This window comes from Aethalodelphis obliquidens, unplaced genomic scaffold (assembly GCF_003676395.1).
Source record: "Aethalodelphis obliquidens isolate GAN/ISIS:26980383/991018 unplaced genomic scaffold, ASM367639v1 scaffold12, whole genome shotgun sequence".
NCBI classification, from domain to species: Eukaryota; Metazoa; Chordata; class Mammalia; order Artiodactyla; family Delphinidae; genus Aethalodelphis; species Aethalodelphis obliquidens.
Window position 1 is genome coordinate 2,325,822 of NW_020837956.1, and position 22,660 is coordinate 2,348,481.

General features: G+C 37.1%; 1 protein-coding gene across 1 annotated transcript in view; it reads left to right on the forward strand.

The window, feature by feature from the left end:
• The window catches only part of LOC113623723 (neurexin-1-beta), a 706,008-nt gene that overhangs the window by 60,352 nt on the left and 622,996 nt on the right, over window positions 1-22,660 (forward strand). Inside the window, exons 3-4 of the mRNA XM_027113158.1 lie at window positions 7,435-7,873; window positions 19,279-19,662. Of these exons, the coding sequence (XP_026968959.1) occupies window positions 7,435-7,873; window positions 19,279-19,662 (823 nt within the window). The remainder of the gene's footprint in view (window positions 1-7,434; window positions 7,874-19,278; window positions 19,663-22,660) is intronic.

Sequence of the window (22,660 nt, forward strand, 5' to 3'; positions counted from 1 at the left end):
AAGAAACTTGATCTTGGGTAGATGATAGGACAATTATGAGTACAACGATTAAAACAATGTGATCATCACGCCCCTTGCCTCTACTCTGCTTTTATAATTATCTCTTCATGGTGGCAGGAACAGTAAGGAAAGTCTGTTTAATTTTTTTTAATCTTAATTGAAAAAGACTCTTTTTTTGGTTTTCTCTTTGGCTACTAGCCCTTCCTTTGGAATGTGCGAAGCTTATAAGGGCTAAAATTTGTTTTTAGTCAAGACTTTTTTTTTTTTTTTTTGCGGTACGCGGGCCTCTCACTGTTGTGGCCTCTCCCGTTGCGGAGCACAGGCTCCAGATGCGCAGGCTCAGCGGCCATGGCTCACGGGCCCAGCCGCCCCGCGTCATGTGGGATCTTCCCGGACCGGGGCACGAACCCGTGTCCCCTGCATCGGCAGGCGGACTCTCAACCACTGCGCCACCAGGGAAGCCCTAGCCAAGACATTTTTGACCCTAGACATTGAGTAAGACCATTTATATATTTTAGCCAAGAACTTTCTAATTTCTGAAATTATTAAATATTTGTATTTAATATATAAATATATTTGTGTTTAATATACATGTGTTTAACGTATATAAATATATGCCTGTTTATATTTTGGTGTGTATATGGTATATATACATATGTATTGTCTACTTATCTATCTAGAGATGTACAATCTATTCTAATTTACGTGTATATTTTTTTCTGAACATTAGTGATAGCAGGTTTGACATGTATTACATTTAAACACATTTACATTGGGAAATGTGTAAACTCTGTGTGTGTATGTGTCTGTGTCCACATATAGTTTACACATACATATATAGCAAATATTCAAGAGAAATTAAACTGGTGTATTCTCAGTGGTCCATATTTTATTGGATTGAGCATGTGTACAGGGAAGTGATTAAAATTGCATTTTCTTCAGTACCTTACCTAACAAGTACTTACCTGATTAAATTGAAAGTGTGATGTTTGAAAAATCATTTCAAAATAATAAATAAGTTAATGTTAGGGATGAAAGTTGTGATGCAGTTTATGTCCTTTTCCCAGCTGCTTCTTATCTAGGTCATGGCAAAACAAATGCCATTACTTCCTACTTGCCTGAGTGGTCCTTATACTGTTCACTTACTGGCTAACTCTTGGTTGTATTTTGAAATGAGCACACTGCTTTAAGTAGATGGTACATGGACAGATCACAGATAGGAAAAAAGAAGAATTAAATTTGGATATTTGAAATATTCTGACTTTTTCTTAATAGAATAAAAGCATTAAGTGCATTTAAAACAAATAAAAAGTAAAACTAAAACAGTCTCCTTCAATTAATTCTTAAACCTCCTGGACTTTTAGAATATAGTCTGTCCTCCCTATCTGTGGGTTCTGCATCCACAGATTTAACCAAGCAAGAATGGAAAATACTCAGGGAAAAAAAATACCAGAAAGTTCCAAAAAGCAAAACTTGAATTTGCCATGCACTGGCAACTTTTTGCATAGCATTTACATTGTATCAGGTATTACAAGTAATCTAGAGATGATTTAAAGTATATGGGAGGATGTATGTAAGTTATATGCAAATACTATGCCATTTTATATGAGACTTGAGCACCTGCGGATTTTGATATGGGGTAAAGTGGGAGTGACCTGCCACAGATACCGAGGGAGGACGGTGCGTCTACATATGTATACATATTTGTATATATAATTTCCTAAATGACATACCTGTTTAAAACGACATTATAGTCCTAGAAACAGAGAAATAAACCCCTCTGCCTAAACTGGGCTTGAAAAGATGTTTTAATCAATAGTCACATGAAAAAATTCCTCTGCTTAATTGTGATATTTGATTCATTTAGAGAGATTTTAATCAGGACAAATGGAAAGAAAATACTGTTGTTTTTTTTTGGAACAGTCCATGTAATTTATAACAGGGTCATTCTTTTGCGTGGTGGCAAATAGCTGTTTGATTGTGACTCTCCTACTTAGCAACTGTTATCAAAAACTCAGTGAAATTTCCTGCTGAGACAAAGACAAAGTTTGAAGTTAATGTCATTAGATATTCAAAAGGAGTATTAGGCACGGTCATGATGAAAGACACTCAGTGATCTCTGTACACGTGTACTGATAAAATAGGATAATGTTACCTATTTCCTAGGTTGCTCATGAGGAATAAACATATAATACGTGTAAGTATCTTGTAACATAGCCTGGCAGAAGGTAAACCCTCCATACATCGGAATTGATTCTTCTTGAAGTGTTGGGGTGGGTAGTTGTTGTTCCATGACATAAAACCCCTCTCACGAGTGAAAGTGAAACTCTCAGGATCACCAGCTTCCTGTATATATTTTCTGGCTGAGAAACCTCATCTGCAAAGAAAGCCTTCACTGTACTTCAAACTACAATAGGGCTATCAGAATAAAAAAGAAAGTCCTAATCTGCTTTGATCTCTTTGATCCTACTGTTTGCAGCTCTATTAATTACTTTAATACACTGACCAATCATCTACCATGTGCCTCGTTAGCTGTTACCCTTGTTACAACATTTAGATTGTACAACTCCATTAAGTCTGTAAGAATGATAATATTGTTATTCATAATGATAACAGCCACATTAATAAGAGCAACTACTATTTACTTGAGTGCTTACTCTGTGCCAGGTCCTGTTCTTAGCACTTTAACTGAACTATTATTCATTTTTTTACAATAACCCTAATGTGGTAGATATTATTATCCCCATTTACAGATAATACTGAGCCTTTTGCAAGGTTGAAGGACTTCCACAAAGTCACAGGATGGCAAGAGGGTGAGCTGGAGTTCTCTCTGAAAGCTGACTTGAGAACCAGATTCTTAGGTCTCACTTGTGATTGCTTCCAAGAATGAGAGAGAAAACCAAGACTCAGATTAAAAGGAGTCACTCATGTTCTCTCAGGGAGGGTCATGTCAGAGTCAAGATCTCTGCAGAGAACTCAGACTCTGACTTCAGGGATTATTTTACCACCCCTCCTACTCTCATAGTTAACATATGAAAAGTCTTGATCAATGCCTGTTAATTAATTAAATTAATTCAAGAGCCCCATTAAGGCTTCTAAGCTAAAACATATTGATAACAACAACAACAAAGGTCATGATCTGAGTGGCAGATATTTTCCTACTGATCTGCTTATTTCACACATACTTACCTCCTGTGGAAAGAGATTTATCTATCAGCCACCAGTTCTTCAATACCATCTGTACAAACCTTAGATAGATAGAATCCTTGAGGCATGTCTGTGTACCTGAAGATGAGGTGAACATTCTCTTTGCTAATGGAATATGAGTTTCAATACATCTCAGAATAGGGAACGATATCCTGGCATCAAAACCACAACTGGAGGGCTTCCCTGGTGGCGCAGTGGTTGAGAGTCCGCCTGCCGATGCAGGGGACACGGGTTCGTGCCCCGGTCCAGGAAGATCCCGCATGCCGCGGAGCGGCTGGGCCCGTGAGCCATGGCTGCTGGGCCTGCGCGTCCGGAGCCTGTGCTCTGCAACGGGAGAGGCCACAGCAGTGAGAGGCCCGCGTACCACCAAAAAAAAAAAAAAAAAAAAAAACCACAACTGGAAAAAGCCAGATAAAGAGAAGGAGCAATAGGGCATCTTTTACCTCTTCCCCAAATCACAGAGATTGAGGGGAAAAAAGCTCAAGGATTTATGGATTTGACATGCCTTTCCTTTTTAGATGTCTGTTTTAGAAATTAAGAAACCGAGACAGAGGTTAGGCAGCCTGACTTAGGTAAAAGCTTTGTGATTAAACTAAGTCTGTATCCAGACTACCAAACTTCTGTTCTTTAGCCTACTTACTCCCCCTGCCTTTTTAGGACTATTATCAAGATCAAATAAAATACTCAGTGACTGTTTACCTCAGATTTCCAGCCTGGGCATATAAAAACACAAACATACTACTCCTTTTCTTGCCCATTTAAGTGTGAGTGACATTTTGAAAATTCTAACAAATGTTGGAAGAAAGGGAAAAGATCATCATAGCAATGTGTGGAAATTGTATGGCAGCTAAACAAAACCCAGCAAATAAATAACAAAAAAACCCAAGACCCCTTTTATGTTTCTATTCCTTTGGGATTTATGATATAATTTCATGAAGCAGGGAAGTGAAATTCAACATTTTGAATTACTCTTCAAAGAAACTGAAAATCAGTATCCACAAAGAAATATTGATTCCATAAAAAGATCCAAATAGGTGTGCAATAATATCACCAATTATTAAGATGATAAATTGTAAGGACATTTGTTGAAAGTTGAAACTATTAAATAAATTACAATTTTTAACATAAATAAGAAAAAAGATATATGAATTATTATATATGATTGAAAACCATATTATCTCAGAAAGAAGCAAAAAAAAAAAAGATTTGGAGTGCTTACTGGCTACTCCTTGTTATTATAATTGAACTATATTCAGGTCATATTAAGAGTAAGTCTAACTTTAGAAAAGTAGAGTGATTATGAAATCTGGGTCAGCTGAAGTAGTTGTGTAGCTCTGAGAGCTCTCAGCCTGCCTATCCAATATTGCCTTTCTGTCTTCTAGAGTTGCCTTTCAAAGAATACAAAATAAGAAACAAAACCACACTGTGCTTCTCCTCAAGATAGTTCTTCTATGAAAATTATTCTACCCCTGGAGAATTTTAAATCAGGTGTTTTTACTCTAAAAGTAGTTTACACCCCAAAAAATGAGTTTGAAGGTGATAGGTCAACTTGCCATTTGTACATAAGTTTCCACACTTTCCTAGAGAAATTAGCTAAAAATTATAGCTAGGTTATGAGATGGGTCCACAATATTGCATTCTGTTATATTTTAACTGTATTTGTAAATATTGTTATTAATAATAGTCTATAATCTGGGAACTAGGTTAAAAAAAAAGTGAAGAAAGAATGTTATTCAACTCTCAGCAAGTATTTATTGGGTGTCCGCTCTGTGCCAGGTACTGATCTTGTTGTAAGGTTTTTGCCTGCATAAAGCATAAATTCTAGTGGAGACTCATACTCCCTTTTTGGGGTGAGGGGGTGGTGCATGGCTCACCCTAAGTATTGTGATCTAGGGAATCCTTACGTTTCTTCTCCATCTCCCTGAACCTCACTGAATCACCAGGGAACCCAATTCACTCATGAGATTATAAATCCCTCACTGAAATTCTCACCTACAATTGCCCTAGCCCTACATGTTTTCAACTTTTTGGTAGCTGATGTGGGACTCATGAGGCAATATATCCTGCCTTATATCTACTTGCTCATGTCAGAAACATCCAATTCCATTGCTGTGGTTCTATTTCATGGTGATGTGTTAGCATTGATCAGCATTACCATCTGCATCATTTGGGTCAGAAAATACTCATTCCTGATCAATATCTATGTCAAAGGAATATCCATATATTAAAATATAAATCACCAGGAAAAAATGAAAACAAATATGCAGGTTTAGGTAGCTCGAAAATCATGGTGAGAGGTTATAAAACTTGGAAAATCATCCATGAAAAGCATTTTATCCACTACTGAAGATTCCCAAAGAAAGGCAATCCTAAATCAACTTTCACAAGGCTTAATAGCTCTTTCTCTTTTCTAGGAAGTATGTTTAAGAATTAATCTAATCCCTTTTTGTTATTGCTTGAGTTCATTTTCCCTTCTTTTGTTGTCAATAGATGCTTGTTAAATCTTTATACATATTTGTTCAAAGAATAAGGGATATGGTATTCTTTATAATAATCCTTCTTCAAGATAAAGGTAAACTGAAACACCAGGACTAGCATTGAAAAGATGTGATTTATTTAGTTGGCATAAATCATGTAAAAAAACACCAATTATATGAGTGTGCTTAATTTCTAAACATTTTCTCATAATGGATTAATTTAGAACTAATATAGCTGTGTCTCCTAGATGATAATAAAGAGATGATGATATTTATTATCATGCAGTTTGATGTAGTTGATGTTTATTAAAATCTTACAATGTGCTTGGCATTGGATTGTTTGCCATGTAGATTTTCTCACATGCATTTTCTTCTGTAATCATTATAACCATCCTGTAAAGTATTATGTCTCTATAAACAAAGCTCAGAGATCATACAGTTATGCAGTGCTAGAGCTGGAATTTGAGCTCAGGGAGTCTGATACTGGAGCTTGCACTCTTAATCACTCTAAAAAATAAAGTATCCATTAACAAATCCTATCAGGAAATTAATCAGCCACACTATTGGCTCGATTGGTCATGGGTTTGGAAGAAATAACAGCTGTCTTGACCTGGTTAACTTGATACCACTAATCAGACACAGGCTTATTTTTTTCTGTTATGCAAGTATATTTTTATACACGGATAAATGAATTTAGAAACTGACAGTGTTGGCTGCTGTGAAATTTCGAGTGCCTTTGTAAAAGAATTTAGATAGTTATCTGGACATAGATAACTAATTTATCCTTAAGTCTGTATGACATATCTTTTAGAAATGTAATTATCCATGGTATGGATTTTGTAGGGAAAGGGTATGAATCTCTATGTTGAAATAGCTATGGATTTATTAAGGTGATGTGATAGCAGATGCATGATGTTGTGAGCCCTGCCAGTGGATTTGTCCAAAGTGCTATTTGGAGTCCCCCAAAAGCCCTAGGACTATTAACAAGCAATGAGAACTACCCAGCCACCTTAGATGAAGTGCCTTTGGAAATGAGGGTACAGGACAAACTTTGTTCCACATTTGTATACATTAAAAGTGAAATGGGACATTGGTAATATAGATTGAATGGATTTAGGATAAACACCAAGTTCCAGAGTTAGCTAACATTATTCAAACAGTTACTAATGCAGGGCAGGGCAAGAGAGAGCTTCTGTATCTTAGTCATATTTTATGATTTTTCTGAGAAAATTCAGGATGTTTTTTACCTCAACTTGTGATTATTTTACAAAGTTAATATTCACCATGGATATATAGACCATAGAAGAGATCCTGTATTTTAGGTTACTGGTATACAAAAGTATCTAATTTCAAATATTTTAGTGATGGCAAAACTGAAAAACCTCAGTACTTATATTTAATAAACAAAGCATAATAGCCAGCTAACAAAAGCAAATGGTTCTATACATGCTTGGAATAATGAAAGTTCTGTGCAGATTTATTCAAGTTATTTGAGTTAACTACAGGTACTTTGTGTATGTGTGTGTGTGTGTGTGTGTGTACACATTATTTGAATGAGATTAGATTAGAATAGTTATGTTCAATAAATTGATACCTTGATTTTATTTGGCTGAAAAAGCTGTCTTATACATCCAAAGGCACTAAACATTGTATGTCTTTTCATAATCTACTTGGAAATTACGTGAACTGATGACAAGTTCGAAACATTAAAATATGGGCCCAGTTTCTCACTGCTATCCTCTGCCTACAGGTTGTGTATAAAAATAATGATGTAAGGCTGGAATTATCTCGACTTGCCAAGCAAGGAGACCCGAAGATGAAGATTCATGGAGTGGTGGCCTTTAAATGTGAGAATGTTGCAACTTTGGACCCAATCACCTTTGAAACGCCAGAATCCTTCGTCTCTTTGCCTAAATGGAATGCAAAGAAAACAGGCTCCATATCGTTTGATTTCCGCACGACAGAGCCCAATGGCCTCATCTTATTTAGTCATGGCAAACCACGGCACCAAAAAGATGCCAAGCACCCCCAGATGATAAAGGTTGACTTCTTCGCTATTGAGATGCTAGATGGCCACCTCTACCTCCTCCTAGACATGGGGTCAGGCACAATCAAAATCAAAGCCCTGCAGAAGAAGGTGAATGATGGAGAATGGTATCACGTGGACTTCCAAAGAGACGGACGGTCAGGTAATGTATCATTTTTTATGCTGTTTATCTGCTGGAACACCACTCCTAAGGAATGAAAACCAAGGCATATTAAAGAGTTCTTGCATTTCTGTCTTGAGGGTAGAGGAAATTGTTATTATTTCTGTTTCACATCATAAAAGAATCAGAAGGAGCTAATTAATCATCATAGTTGGGCATCAAACCCCAAATGCTCAAATGGCTTCTAGAATAGCTTCTTAAATGAACGTTAAATGGATAATCAAGTGCCAAATCTTGCAAGAAATTTTATCTTGAATTTGCAAATGACAAAATTCAGTGTTCTTGTGTTCCCAATTACCTCTTGTCTCATTGGATGTTTGGAGGTGCTTGAAGTGGCAAATATAAAATATGAAAAAAATTTCAATGATTCATATATAAAATCCTTCGTTTAATACAGTACACTTTTTTTATCCAAGATGGGTCTATGGTATCAAAAACACTTTAATCAATACAGTAGGATTTCAAGGATGCAGGCAAAACTCCGCTGCCTTCCAAATAGCTTCCCTTTCTGGTGAAAGAGGTTTGGAATTCCACCAACAGGAATTCATTTCTCTGGCTTCCTTTCGCTGCACGTTTCTTTTTTCTGGAGTCGTGCATGTGAGGTGGGGAAAGGAGAGGATGTTTGTAGTGAAGAGCTGAATAAATAACGTTTACTTGCTCTGAAATGTGGAAGTAGATTAGGGGGCTTAGCGAGTTCCCCCAGCCTGTTTCTGCCAGAGTTACCAGTTAATTTGCTACTTAAGAACCTTCAGACAGAAGACTTAAAAGGAGGATGGGAACATGGACTAATCTTGTGTTTTGAAATATTAACTTGTGGATGTTATCACTTGACTTGAAATACATCTAGAATAAAATTTTGAAAATGACTTTTAAGAATATATATAATTTTAGTCAGACTTTATAGCAGTTTAATTAAGTGGATATCTTTTGGAAGTTCAGAGGGGCAAAAAATACTACACTTAAGATCGATGAGGTATTTTCTAACTATATGAAGAAATACATGGTTAATGTCAAAATTTTAGTAAATGCAAAATGATATAAAAAGGAAAATAAAACCATTCATTATTCATTTGATAATGATGATTTATACCTGGATATTTCTTGCCAGTCTTAAGTGGTGGTGCAATTAATTAGTTTCCTAAATTCCTTGGATGAGCTATTACAATAAGGATCAGATAAATACCTTAATCCTTAAGCCAAGGAAAATCTACTTTTGCTGTTTGAGCTCTTTAGTGCATCCAAATAACCAAAAGTTTATTAACTGCCCTGTTTATTCCCTCATTGGAAAAGGCCAGAGCAGAAAATATCAACTTTAATTTACAAAGTTCAATGCTGGATGGGAAGAAGAAAGAGATGCCTTAAAAAAGTGTTATTTGCAGTAAGAAAGAAGATAAACAAAATGTGGGATTTTTGTCAGAATCCAATGGAAAGATTTAGTATGCTTGGTTGTGTTTTGATGGTAAAGTACTTTTATTCGATTATGATTTCAGATTAGTGAATTGGAACAAACAGTATAAAAACCAATGCTCATTCATTAAACCAAGTTCTGCCTTTACTAAATTGAAAAAAAAAAGAGTGCTCCTTATGTTGGCCTAGCTCAAGGGAGCTTAATGTAATTTTAATAACTGCAGCTGTTAATATTTTATATATAGTATTTTAATTAAGTTCTGTATTTGCACACTGCATTGGTTTGGTATAAAGTAGCTTTTTAAAGATTGAATGAATAACTATACTAGCTTTTATTTTACTTAAAGGATATTTCTGAGTTAGGCTTGGTGAAATACTAAGATTTATTGCTCAGTTAAAACTAAGAAACACAGAATTTCAAGAAATAGTTTCATCCATTTTTCACATCAGTTATATTCAGAGGCTATATGAACATTACTCTTACTATAATGTGGGAAACAATGTTTATATGACAAGAGGGCAACGTGGGCTGATTTCTGACTCATAGACAATGAAGGTCATTATCTATTGATTTGCCTGGGATCCCCCTTAGCTGAATATTTAAAAACATTTAATGAGCCATGTTATCTCCATTATTAAAGTAGAGGGAGCCCAGACGTAAGAGTTATTCCTTCTCTTATTGACCATACTAAAGTAAATAGGACCAGAAGCCATGGTCATTAATTTGATGCTAATAAATTTTGGCTGTCTTATCAGAGACAGTGTTAAAACTGTATTTGGTAGACAGACTGAATTTTTGATATTCCCCAGTTTATAAGGGGAACCCCTGTATGACAGGGACTATATTCTTTATGTTTATATCCCAGTGCTTTCTTAGGCAATAACAGTTGCTCAATACATATTTGGTGTGAGAAAAAATAAAGAATAAAAACATGTGAATGGCTCAGTGCCAACCCACCCCAATATTCTAAAAATAGTAACATCATCATTACTCTTGAAGAATAATAGCACTCTTTTAGTTGTAAATACAACTTTTTAAAGAATTACATTACTTCCTGAAAGCAGTTTAAACAATATAGGATAATAGGTGCTGTCCTTCTTTTATGAATACAGTTCCATCCTCCAAACGCAGATGTCCAAAAAAAAATGCGGTGAGGAAGTTAAACAGTTGTTAGAGAACTGTGATAAACCTCGTACAAAAATGACAACCTTTTATGAGAACAGGACTGCTATTCCTGCTTGTTCCTGAGCTCCCTGTATCATTTAGCAAACACGTAGGTAGAAGGAACATTAATCCTGAGGGAAAGCATTCACTTCTTTCTGAGGGCTGGGATAGGCGTGCTACTGAGGAGGAGGATAGTCACTCAGGATGTCCATCTTTCTGGTTACCTGCCCTTCTGTCCTTTGTTCACTAAAAGGTGGGTACCTGAGCCCTTTGTTTGATAAGAAATGTTGTCTTCATCTGAATACTTTTCCAGAGCTTCATTTTCAGCACAATTAATTGCATTGGGTTATATGTCCCTTCTTCCATCCTGTGACGTGGGGAAAGAAAGAAGCACTTTCCCAAACTTTGACTACTACTGTTTGGTCTCAGTCTTTCCGTACAGTGTAGTTTCTTCCGTGGCCGGCTTAGTCTATGACTGGGGCCGTGGGAGGCTAAGTGGACTAAGCTAAGTGGCATTTTCAGATCCTGCACTAAATTGGCAAAGGAGGAACCATAACAAGTGCCAGCCTGATTTTGTGGATCAGAGTGTATGGTTTGAGTGCCACAAAAAGTGGATATGCTCCATAGATGGTATAGCTACTTAACAGAGCCAAACCCCTAAGTTACTGAGTTAATAAGTATGATTGACGGGGCTCATGACTCTGCAAACTTTGCAGGACGTGCAGCTGAACATTTTCTTACCAACCCCTCCTCCCTTTCCAGGGTTCCCCTTTGCCTCTCTTTTGCTCCCAAACTCAACACAAGGCAGCTTCCCAGGTATTTAACTAAAGCATGAATTGTGCTAAAATTAGGAGGAGATTAATGACTGTTTTCTTGGGACATGGATATTGTTTAAATTTGTGTTAAGCTGTTTGGCTGAGTCAAGGGTATCCTCTCAAGTATTTTTACAGCAAACTACCAGTCATTTTTTTTTTTTTTTTTTTTTTTTGCAAACCATCATTACACATTGAAATCAAAGAGAAAACTCATTATTCTTGTCAAATTCTACTTGTGTACAGCAGGGTATAGCAGATTGTATCAGCAGTTATTCATGGGTAAGCCCACATTTAACAGCTAAGAAGCCATTGAGATTTGAATTGAAGTCCTAGAGTTCCAGTTTAAGAACTAGAAATTACAGAGGGAAAAGCAAAAGGCTCTCTCCCAAGTACATAATTAGAGGTTTATAGTAATCACTGTTTGATGTGAACAGCACTTTCTAGCTATCTATTACCAGCACTGATTTCTGTGTATACCATTCATGAATCTCCACTCTTACGCATTTCTACTTGAATGACCATTAGACGATTTTTCCATTTAGGCCTTGATTTGAATTGGCCCTCTGATTATAAACATTCCTCCCATGCTTCTACCTAGTAGCCTGTTGCAGACATTTGAAATAACATTAAGTAAATGTATAATGCTTTATTTTGTACCCATGTCCATAAACCATTACCCATCCACGGTAAGACTAAAATACCTTATCAACAATTTATCAATTATTTGACTATGCTAATGACTAGATGGAGTCAATTTTGCATAAAGTTATTTTACATTTTATTAAATTGATCCTTATATTTATTTATTTATTCTGAATGTATTTTAAAAGAAGATAGTCATCTGTTGCCTTCCCCTCCCGTTTAAAACATTTTCAGTTTTACATATTTTCCTCTAGTTTTTTAACATGTAAGTATATTTTATATAGTCACAATTGAAGTACAAACTTACTTTTTCAGACTATTTGGTTAATATGATGTCATAAACCCTTTTTTACTCAGAAGTACCCAAGTAACAAAAATTATTCTCTGTGAGTTGTGAAAAGAGCATCTAAGAATCAGAGCAGAGCTTTGCACAGGCACCTTAACCAGGCTTGCAGGGTTGTAGGACTCAAATGTATTGCCATATACAGTGTCTGTGGAAAAGAAAGTCACAGAGACAAACATTGGCAGTACCCAGCTAAGCACTGCCCAAGGGACTTGACTACTTCACCCCCGCTACAGAGATAGAGGCAGGTCATCTTAATTGAGATGGGGGCGGGGGTGTCAGAACATCCTAGGCTAATATTATTAAAGCTCCCATCATAAATGAATAAATACACATTTGGATTATAAATTGACCTCCCTAAAGAAACATTCCATATCCTGTGACAGTTAATTTCTCATGGAGAATTAATAACTTGGCCTTCTTATTTTATACATTGGTCTTATGGGCTTGGTAAATATCAAACTCTGAGAGGTGGAACCTCTCTCTCTAAATTCACTAAATCTCCTTTCCAGGCCCACCCAGCCAAGGGGCAGACCCTGGACTAGGGTGTCAGGTGCATCCTCAAGAAATAGGCATTTAGCTGACCACACCAGCCGCAGTGGCCGGTACTGTGGAGTGCAGCGTGGAAATCTGGGGAATTTCTGCAAAATAGTAGTTTAACTGCTGCAAAACACATCACTTGATTGATATTTACAACTTCCCAGCATTGTCTATGATCATTTTTAAAACTCATAGGTATACATGTATTGCTACGAGTATGTGTGTTTGTACATGTGCCTGTGCTTAATTCATGGCGTGTCTGTGACGTATAAATATGTGCTGTTGGTGAAAATGTTCAGGCAGTTCAAAAAGTACACAAGTGAAAAGTTTTCCTTTGCCACACACTCCCCTAACCAATTCACTCCCACCTCCGTAGGTAAAATAATTTGGTGTTGAAAAATTCCCAGATATTTTCCTATGCACCAGCATATCTGTAAATATAATTACACATATAAAATAAATGTAGAGCTTCTTTTTTACATAAACAAGATCGCTCTTCACCAATTATTGGGTGACTTAAAAAAATACTGAGAACTTTTTCTATGCCATTCTTTGTAGTGACATCAGATATCCCTAGTTTGAATATATCAATATTAACTTAATCATTCCTCTATTGACGGACATTTAACTTTTTACTTTTGAAAAAAATTCACTGTTCTAAGCTAATTTATAATGAAAGTCTTCATATTATATCTTTATGCATATTGGTCAGAGTTTCTGTAGGATAGCTTCTGGGAATTGGAATTGCTGGATTAATTGCATTTTTAATTTTAAAGATAATGACAGGTTATTTTACTAACAGACTGTTTCAGTCTACACTCTTATCTGCAGTATATGAGTTACCCTTTTCTCCTCTCTCTTGGCCTTTATTAAATAATATCAAACTTTTAAATTTTGCTCCAAGATTTATTTTGTCATATATCTGTTTAATTTCTGAAATTCCCAGCTGACAGTAATCCAGGTAAGCAAGAAACACATAGTAATAAGCAGAAAACAGAATATTAAGATTGTTTTTTGTTTTGTTTTCAAGCAAAGTTTATTCAGTCCATGTTATAAACCTAGTACATGAAATTGTTTTTAAAAAGACCGAGAAAACTAGAAAGAAAGAGTAAAGAAAAAGAAAGTAAGGAAGGAAGAAAACTATCCATTCATAATCTCACTACTCCAAAACTCCCATTATTAATATTTTGTCTTTTTTTTACTATCTATTTTTGGGACTTACGTATTTTGCATTTTGCATCATACCCTGCAATCAGTGCTTCATTCTGCTTTTATCACTTATATTATGCCTTTTTACTGAGTTTGGATTTGTTAATAGAATACTAAATTTGACAAGTAAATTTATAAGTTTGTGGAATCTTATTCTCTTCTGCAGTGAGAGGTGAAGCAGAATTGTAGATAGATACAATTTATATTTAACTAAAATTATTTTAAGCAGTAATTTCAAAAATTTTTACTCACTGAAGAACTTTAGTGACCATCCAGTCAAGTCCTTTATTTTGCATAAGAGCCACATTGAGGCCTAATGAATCTATTATCTGGCTAAGCTCCTCAGCTAGTTAGTTGCAAAGCTAGAGCATGAAAATTGGTTTCCTTTGACCAGGCAAAATCATTTCCTATTACAGCACACTATCTTCTACCCCCTCATTTCCCAATCACTTAAACTTTTGCAGTAATTTAAAACTTGAAACCAAATTAACTTATTTTAATTCTCACCTTTTGCTTCACGTTTCTTTGCACTCCATAAACTAATCTTCTGGAAATGGAATAGCCAAGAAAAACTGGAGGAGAAAAAGGGTAGAGGCTAACAATTTATAAATACCAGATCAAATCATGAAGCTGATTTCTATTTTTATAACTAAGAACTGTTTTCAACAGTTTTCCCCCTTTTATGTATACTTTTACATAAAATGTGAATTTATATTATTAATGCTTATGAATATTCTTAAATAAATATTACCTTATCTATTTATCACTTTTGTTTTACCTTGCACATGCCATGAAAACAACTAGGTTTAAATGTTAAGTAAATGTGATTTCTACATTAAGATGATAAAAGTCCTATGTACACAAATATATTTATTTTTAGCTGAAATTTCATTTCTTTAAAAGCAAAATAGCACAGCAGGGTGCTTCAGATTCTTCAATACTGAAGCATGAAACACTGATCCAAGTAAGTTCCCAAATATGACTACCATCTACAAGTTATAATAGCTCAGATATAGCAATGTTTTACATAAAATATTTGTTTCATTTGCCAGAAACTTCACGTATAATTATAGTGGAAGAAGGTAAAATGTATAAAATAATCAAGCTATGCCAAAGAGAACACATCAATATTTGCAGTTCCTGGAAAAAAGATAGAGGGATAAACCAATAATATACTCAGATTTTTGTTTTCTCTTAAATATTTATTTACATGTAGTCATACCCCAAACTTTGGAAAATGCTTATTTTCTATTGATATATACAGCTGTGGCAACTACTCGTCTTTAATGATCAATGAATAAGGTTTAAATAGTCATTTCATGTTTTCTTGGTAACCACTGCCTTTATAACTCGATTATAATGAAATAGGCACTTGAGAAACTTAATATTGAAATTTCAGTGTCCTATGTAAGTGTTAAATTGATTTAAATGGATTCAGTGATTCTATGATGAGTCCTTTGCTTAGGTGAAAATGTCCTTTGATTTCATGTCAAGAATAAAATCATTAAGGAATTAGGGATTCAAATCCCTTACCAGAAATATTAGTATTTCAGGATATTTGCACATGTGTAGGCTAAAATATCAATCTCTATTTGAGTTTGACTAAGTAATAAAATATAATTATTATTTCAAATAAATTTTTACTCTTTGAATCTTCAAAATATAAAAATAATCATTTCTGTTCCCACTCAAGTTCTGCCCTTTCCCTTTTTTGCCATCCCTTTTATAAAGATTTTCTAACATATAAGTGAATTGGCAAAGCATCTAGAGCGTACGTGTAGCTGATTTTTGGTCATGGTTGTTCCATTCTATTATGTTTGTTTGCAGAATATTACAGTCAATAATATCTAATACATGCGTTTGCTCGTTGAGACTCCATACCTTGAATCTGGGGCCAAATTAATGAGCTAATTCCTCTTGAAGTTGAAGTTAGGATTATATTTCTTTTGCTTCCTCTCCCACCTTTCGTGGCTTCTTCTTCCCATGAGAACTTTAACTGTCTCTCAAAGGGATGAAAAGGAGCTATGAGAAAAACAACCTTATCCTTTATGATAGTACCCTCTCGGTGTTTTTTGAACTATAGGTTACAGCCTGCTAGTTGGTTCTGAAATCAGTTTAGTGGGTCATGTCTAGCATTTGTATTAATAAACTTATCTAATAAGAAAACATTATTTGAGTGCCTCAGAGGTAGTAGAGTTAAATACTTTCCTGTTAAACGGTTATTTCAGTGTGTGTGTATGTGTGTGTGTGTGTGTGTATGTATGTGTGTGCACTGGGCTACATGTAAACCACATGAAACCTGTGGATTAACTTCAGGTGTTGTGATCAGAAAGGTCTAATCTAATCACAAAGTTATAGTGAATATCTTACCCTGGCCACAACGAGCACATTCATAGAGACATATCTGAACTTAGATACTTCGTTCAGAGCAGGCACTAACGCACCATAAATAAAAACTACAAGACCTAGTCACCCCATTCTGTCAGACAAACTCTTAATAGATGAGTATCTGAAACACAGGGCAGCAGATTTGCCCCGAGAGTATAGGCACACTGAATATGGAAACTCCAGAGTGTACCGAGCTCTGCAAGCTATGCAGAGGACACAGAGTTGAGTGTTATGCAAGCCACCGGATGCCCTCATCTCAGGAATCCTCCAAGTATCCTTAGTGTCAGAATTATAACACCACAAATAAGGACAAGACAGTTTTTCCAAGTGTTTTCCCCTCCCTGAGCTAAATCAAGCTTGTTCCATGAATAAAAAGGCATATGGGAAAAATTGCATATTTTAAAGATATATCCCCACTCTTGTAAAACTTTGTCATTGTTCACTTGCTCTGTGTCTCCTAGCTGTTGTCTCAGAATATGACGTATTCATTTCTAGGAAGTCTTCTTGAACTAATTGGAAAACAGGAGCTGGCATCTCTCTCTCTTTTTTCTTAAAAACCTAAAAGCCACTGTGTTCATTGCATACAACACTTTGCTTTCCACATTTTTTTTTTTTAATGTCCACCTTACCTTTTGTCATTAACACTTAACTCTTTCTCATCATTTTTAACTTACATTAGCTGCTGCAGAGGTTAGGGATCATCTCAACTCACTTCTTAGGGCATTTTGAACAGTTAAAAATGCGTGTAATGAAATTCTATTTAGAAAAGTGTCACCATTCTCTCTCAGAATTATATATTTAATTTCCCCTAAATGATTTTTAAAATATTTTTCTAAGTGGGATTTTCCGGTTCCTGTATGTTCCTAAATGAATTTTCTTCTAGACACTTGCACAAATGTGAACAGTAAAAACAAGCACTTTGTCATTTTCCCCTTTTGCTGCCTCCTTCCAAAATCCTTATTATACCCCCCTCTTTGGAAGGCCAAAATAGCAATGCCTTTGAGTGTTTCTCCCCTAGGAGCTTTTTCCATTTCTTTCAGTGGAAGTCTAGAGAGACAAATGTCTCCTTAATGACTTGGCCGGCGCATGGTCTCCGTCAGCGGCTTCCATGCCCTTCTCCCTCACAAAGACAGATCCCGTTACACTGCCCGTATCGAGGAGCCCCCCTCTGCTGGGATTTGGGAGTCTCCTGGGAACAATGCAGGGCCTGGCAAACCTGTGTGCTTAGATGCACGTTTCACGTTCACCACAGGCCATAGTTCCATTTGGAGTGGGCCTTCGCTAGTTGGTGAAAGAACTGAAATGCATCTTCCTATGCACCCTCTACACACACTACCCTTTCCCTTCCCTTTCTGTCTCTACCTCTGCACCCCATCTTCTGCCTTCAGGCCTCTCCCATGTTGTCTGCACTCTAAATCCCTGAGGCTTCTAATCCACTTTCTCTTGTTAGACTCTACGTCCCTAGTCGCTTTATGGTCTAGACCTGAGAAAGAAATCTGGGATAATCTGGAAATGGGTCAATGTGGTGTCCTTTTCGGGTATCATATTTGCATTTTTACAAAGATCTTTCTGAAGGTAGAATATTAGTGGAATTTTGAGTAATCTGGTGGTACAGGATGAAAGTTTTGATCAGGAAAATGCCTGCTGTCTTTCTTTTTTTCTTCTTTTAATGGATTCCATAAATATATAATTTTTTCTGTGATCCTCAAATAATCCCATGTGAATGTCTACCTCTTCACCCTATGCTTAAGGCTAGGATTTCCATGTGTTTATAAACTAATAGAGTTATTTTCCCCTCACATTGGAGTGAGGAAGAAAAAACAACTTGTCAATAAGTAAGTAATTAGTTTGTTTTTTTAGATAAGTAAGTAACTAGTTTGTTTTTTTAAAAAAAAATAGTAAACACCCATTTGACTTGGTTCTTGTGATGACTCATGATAGACAGCATTCATGCAGTGCTTACGACAAACCAGACACTTTACCTGTATTATTTTATTTAACACTCATATGAGGTAGGTCATATTACTGTGCCCATATTATGAATGAGTAAACTGAGACCATAGAGGCTAAGCGATAGATTCATACAGCTGAGTGCGATGAAGTCAGGTTTTGACATAGATAATCTGTCAATGTGTTGTGTACATTAAAAACAATGAAGCCAGTTAAGGATGGGGGCACAACACAACCTTTCATTGGTTTGCAGATGCATACCTGCTTTGAAAATGAACACTAACCGAAGAGAGTCTGACTTTATTCCAGAGAGTGATGTAGCATGCCAATTTCTCCCTCTTTCTTTCTCTTTCCCTCTCCCTCTCCTTCTCCCTCCTGTCTCCCACCCCTCCTTCCCCTCCCACCCTCCCCTCCCTCCCCTTCCACCTTCCTTTCTTTCCATCTTGGCTGGACTGTTAGAGAGTGGTAAGAATGCCATTTTCTCTTCCCTCCCTTACTCCCTCCCTCCCTCCTTTTCCCTTCTTCCTTCCTTCCTTCCTTCCTTCCTTCCTTCCTTCCTTCCTTCCTCCCTTCCTCCCTCTCTCCCTCCCTCCCTCCCTCCCTTCCTTCTTTCCTTCCTTCCTTCCTTCCTTCCTTTTTCCCCTGAACTCTTAGAGGCTGACAAACACTCTTTCTTGTCTGTATACTTTGGTTTTCATTCCCAAAGTGAAATAGAGCCATTTAAATGACAGTTTGCCTTATTCTTAAAGTTATTTAATTCCACATATTTCTGTTCATTTCCCTAGGAAGTACACCAGGAATAGAAAGAAAAATAAGAAATGTCTGCCCTCAAGGAGTTCACCCTCAGGCAGATGGAGGAGAGAAAGTGTGATATTCAGAACAGGTTGCACGCTGTAAAGACCTGTGTGCTCTCTTGTCTTTGCAACAGGTACCATTTCTGTCAACACTCTGCGCACGCCCTACACTGCTCCTGGCGAGAGTGAGATTCTGGACCTGGATGACGAGTTGTACCTGGGGGGCTTGCCAGAAAATAAGGCCGGCCTCATCTTCCCCACCGAGGTGTGGACTGCGCTGCTCAACTATGGCTACGTGGGCTGCATAAGAGATTTGTTCATTGACGGCCAGAGCAAAGATATCCGGCAAATGGCTGAAGTTCAAAGTACTGCTGGAGTGAAGCCGTCCTGCTCCAGGGAAACGGCAAAACCGTGCCTTAGCAACCCTTGCAAAAACAGCGGCATGTGCAGGGATGGGTGGAACAGATATGTCTGCGATTGTTCCGGAACAGGCTATCTTGGCAGGTCCTGCGAGAGAGGTAAGGTTCCAAAATCCAAGCTGCTGACTCCCCTGAGCTGAAAAGCATATTCAGCGTGGACCTCAAACTTTAAATGACCGTTGAAACATAACGTATGCTCTGCGGAAGTAAACTCTCCGCAAGCTGTGCAGCCACACCTGACGTGTGTTACTGATGAGTCCTTAATGATTTTCACAGGGCCTGATTCTGGGAAGACACAGCTTTTTAAGCGTATTGCAGGGATAAATAAAGAGTTGGGTCTTTTGGATCCTCTAGGGTATGGGCCTAAGACGTATCAAAGACAATCACTGTCTCTCTTGCCCAGTGTTTAATTTCAAGACACTAGAAAGTAAGAAAAGGAATGAATTAGACATCCTTTTGGCATCTAGTGCTAATATCTATGTCAAAAATGGCGTTCGAAGCAAGCTAGGCTGTGAGTTGCAGCTTCCCTGACACTATCGCCTGAGCCTGTCATTTCACTTTAGTGGACCTTCTCAAGTTTGAAATTTGAAGAGTAAGGTGACTTTAAACCATCTAAGTTATACGAGCGTTTTCAGAAGTGCACCCTAATTTCAAAGGCACTTACCTTTGCCTAAGACCCAACTGACCCAACTGGTAGAGGTTCCTTTACCAATTTGATATTAAGGCTTAGCATGTCTGTGGAAGCTCTGAACGGGTGCCTCTTTTTCCTTCTCTTGCAGGAGGCAAAGCTACATTTTTTTTTTTTTCTTCTCCCATTAGAAGGAGAAGAGGGTTAAAGGAAGAGTAAAGTGTGATATCTGTCACTGCTCATTTGCAGACCAGACAAAAGGAAGAAATAGCAGAACACATATGTCTAAGTATGTTTTTTCATCGACCCAAGAGTTTCAGATAAATGCTTTAGTCACTATACCCATTGTCACTCATTTTCAACAATGGAACAAAAAATCAATATGAAAAAATATTGATGAGTTGTTGCATGTCCTCCCATGCTCCAGATAACATTGCTGCCTTAGACATTTAGCCTAAAAGTACCTGCCATTTACTTTTTTTATTTTTTTATTTTTTTTAAAGAAGATGTTGGGGGTAGGAGTCTATTAATTTTATTTTTATTTATTTTTGCTGTGTTGGGTCTTCGTTTCTGTGTGAGGGCTTTCTCTAGTTGTGGCAAGCGGGAGCCACTCTTCATCGCGGTGCTCGGGCCTCTCACTATCGCGGCCTCTCTTGTTGTGGAGCACAGGCTCCAGATGCGCAGGCTCAGTAGTTGTGGCTCACGGGCCTAGTTGCTCCGCGGCATGTGGGATCCTCCCAGACCAGGGCTTGAACCCGTGTCCCCTGCATTAGCAGTCAGATTCTCAACCACTGCGCCACCAGGGAAGCCCTGCCATTTATTTTTTAAGCCATACACAGTCTTTTTGACCCTGCATTCCTGAAATAGTTTAATTTACTTAAGCTAGCACTTACTAGAGAAGTATTTCTTTTCCAGAATCTAAAGTTGAAATGTGATTTTGATTCTTTATCTCAGTAAGGAGGTTCATCAGCTTAATCAATATAAAAATCAATAATAATGACCTAATAATCTAATAATGATCTTAAATTACCTACCAAAATACTATCACTGTTCTGGGTTGTACAATGAGATAGGTCCATAGATAGATAAATATTTTAATTGCCTAGATTCATTTATTCTCCTAGTACTCAATTGAAATTCCTGTGAATAGTCATTAGAGGTTAATTATTTCTGCATAGTTTTGTTTGTAAGGTATATATTCTCTGCACATTTTCTGTTCTAATTTCAGTTTATTTGTTTGTATCGTATAGTTTCTAGAAATTTCCCAAAGGAGGCAACAACAACAAAGTGACAAAGCTTGCGAGATATATTACAGTTAGGTATAATGTAAGATTAGCAGACCTGTGTGATTTAAGATTGTGTTTTCACTTTTTTTTTTCTTTTTTTTTTTTGTGGTACGCGGGCCTCTCACTGCTGTGGCCTCTCCCGTTGCGGAGCACAGGCTCTGGACGCGCAGGCCCAGCGGCCATGGCTCACGGGCCCAGCCGCCCCGCGGCATGTGGGATCTTCCCGGACCGGGGCACGAACCCGTGTCCCCTGCATCGGCAAGGTGTTTTCATTTTAATCACTCAGAGAGCTGTCACTTATTCTGATGCCTCCTGCTTAAGTGAAGCTAGAAAAGGGTATAACTGAACTGTCACACAAATTACAAAGGCCTTCAGTTAAATATGCATGGTGTACCACCCTGTGGCAATATTCCGCTACTACATATGGCAGAAATAAGAATGGAAATTGTAGAGCTTCCTAAACCAGAATGAGGGAGAGAAACTATTTATATATTGCAGTAATTAGAAGGAGGGGTGGCAAGCATGTGCAGCTTTGCAAATGAGAATTTAGTAGCAAACTTCATCACTGGGATTCAACATACATTTTTATCTGATAGGTGGCTGGAAATTTCTGCACATTTCTTTGAATACAGGTTGGTTGTGTACTGAGGAGAGAAAATAGTCATTTTTGTGAGGTTTTTGTTTCTGGACTACCCAGTGTACTGTGAGAAGTCTTTGCTTTTCAGAATTAATTTTCTTGCTCACATGTGGCATCTCCCAAGAACAAGGGTTATGTGGGATGCTTGTCATGCTCAATACCACAAAATCTGGCTTCTGTCCAGTTCCCAGCTCTGCCCTAGTTCAGTCAACACAAGATCATGTCCAACCTCAGGGTTTCCAATTCAAAAGAGAGAGCTTTGACTGTGGTTCTTCTTCACATATACTCTGATCACATAAGGCTGTTGATCACATAAGAGTTGACTGACAACTCTTGAAATTTAAAAAAGAAAAAGAAAAAGGCATTTATAAAGTTTCTATTTTGCTATTATTGAGCAATAAATGTTAATTTATAAAGAAGCATGTTCAAGTCCTTGGACATTGCAGCATGGGGAACGATGTTGCAATCACATAGAAAATCTTCATTCTTCATTAAGTAAGCAGAAGAGTTTATTAAAAAGATCAGAGTGTATGCTGACTTAGGCAA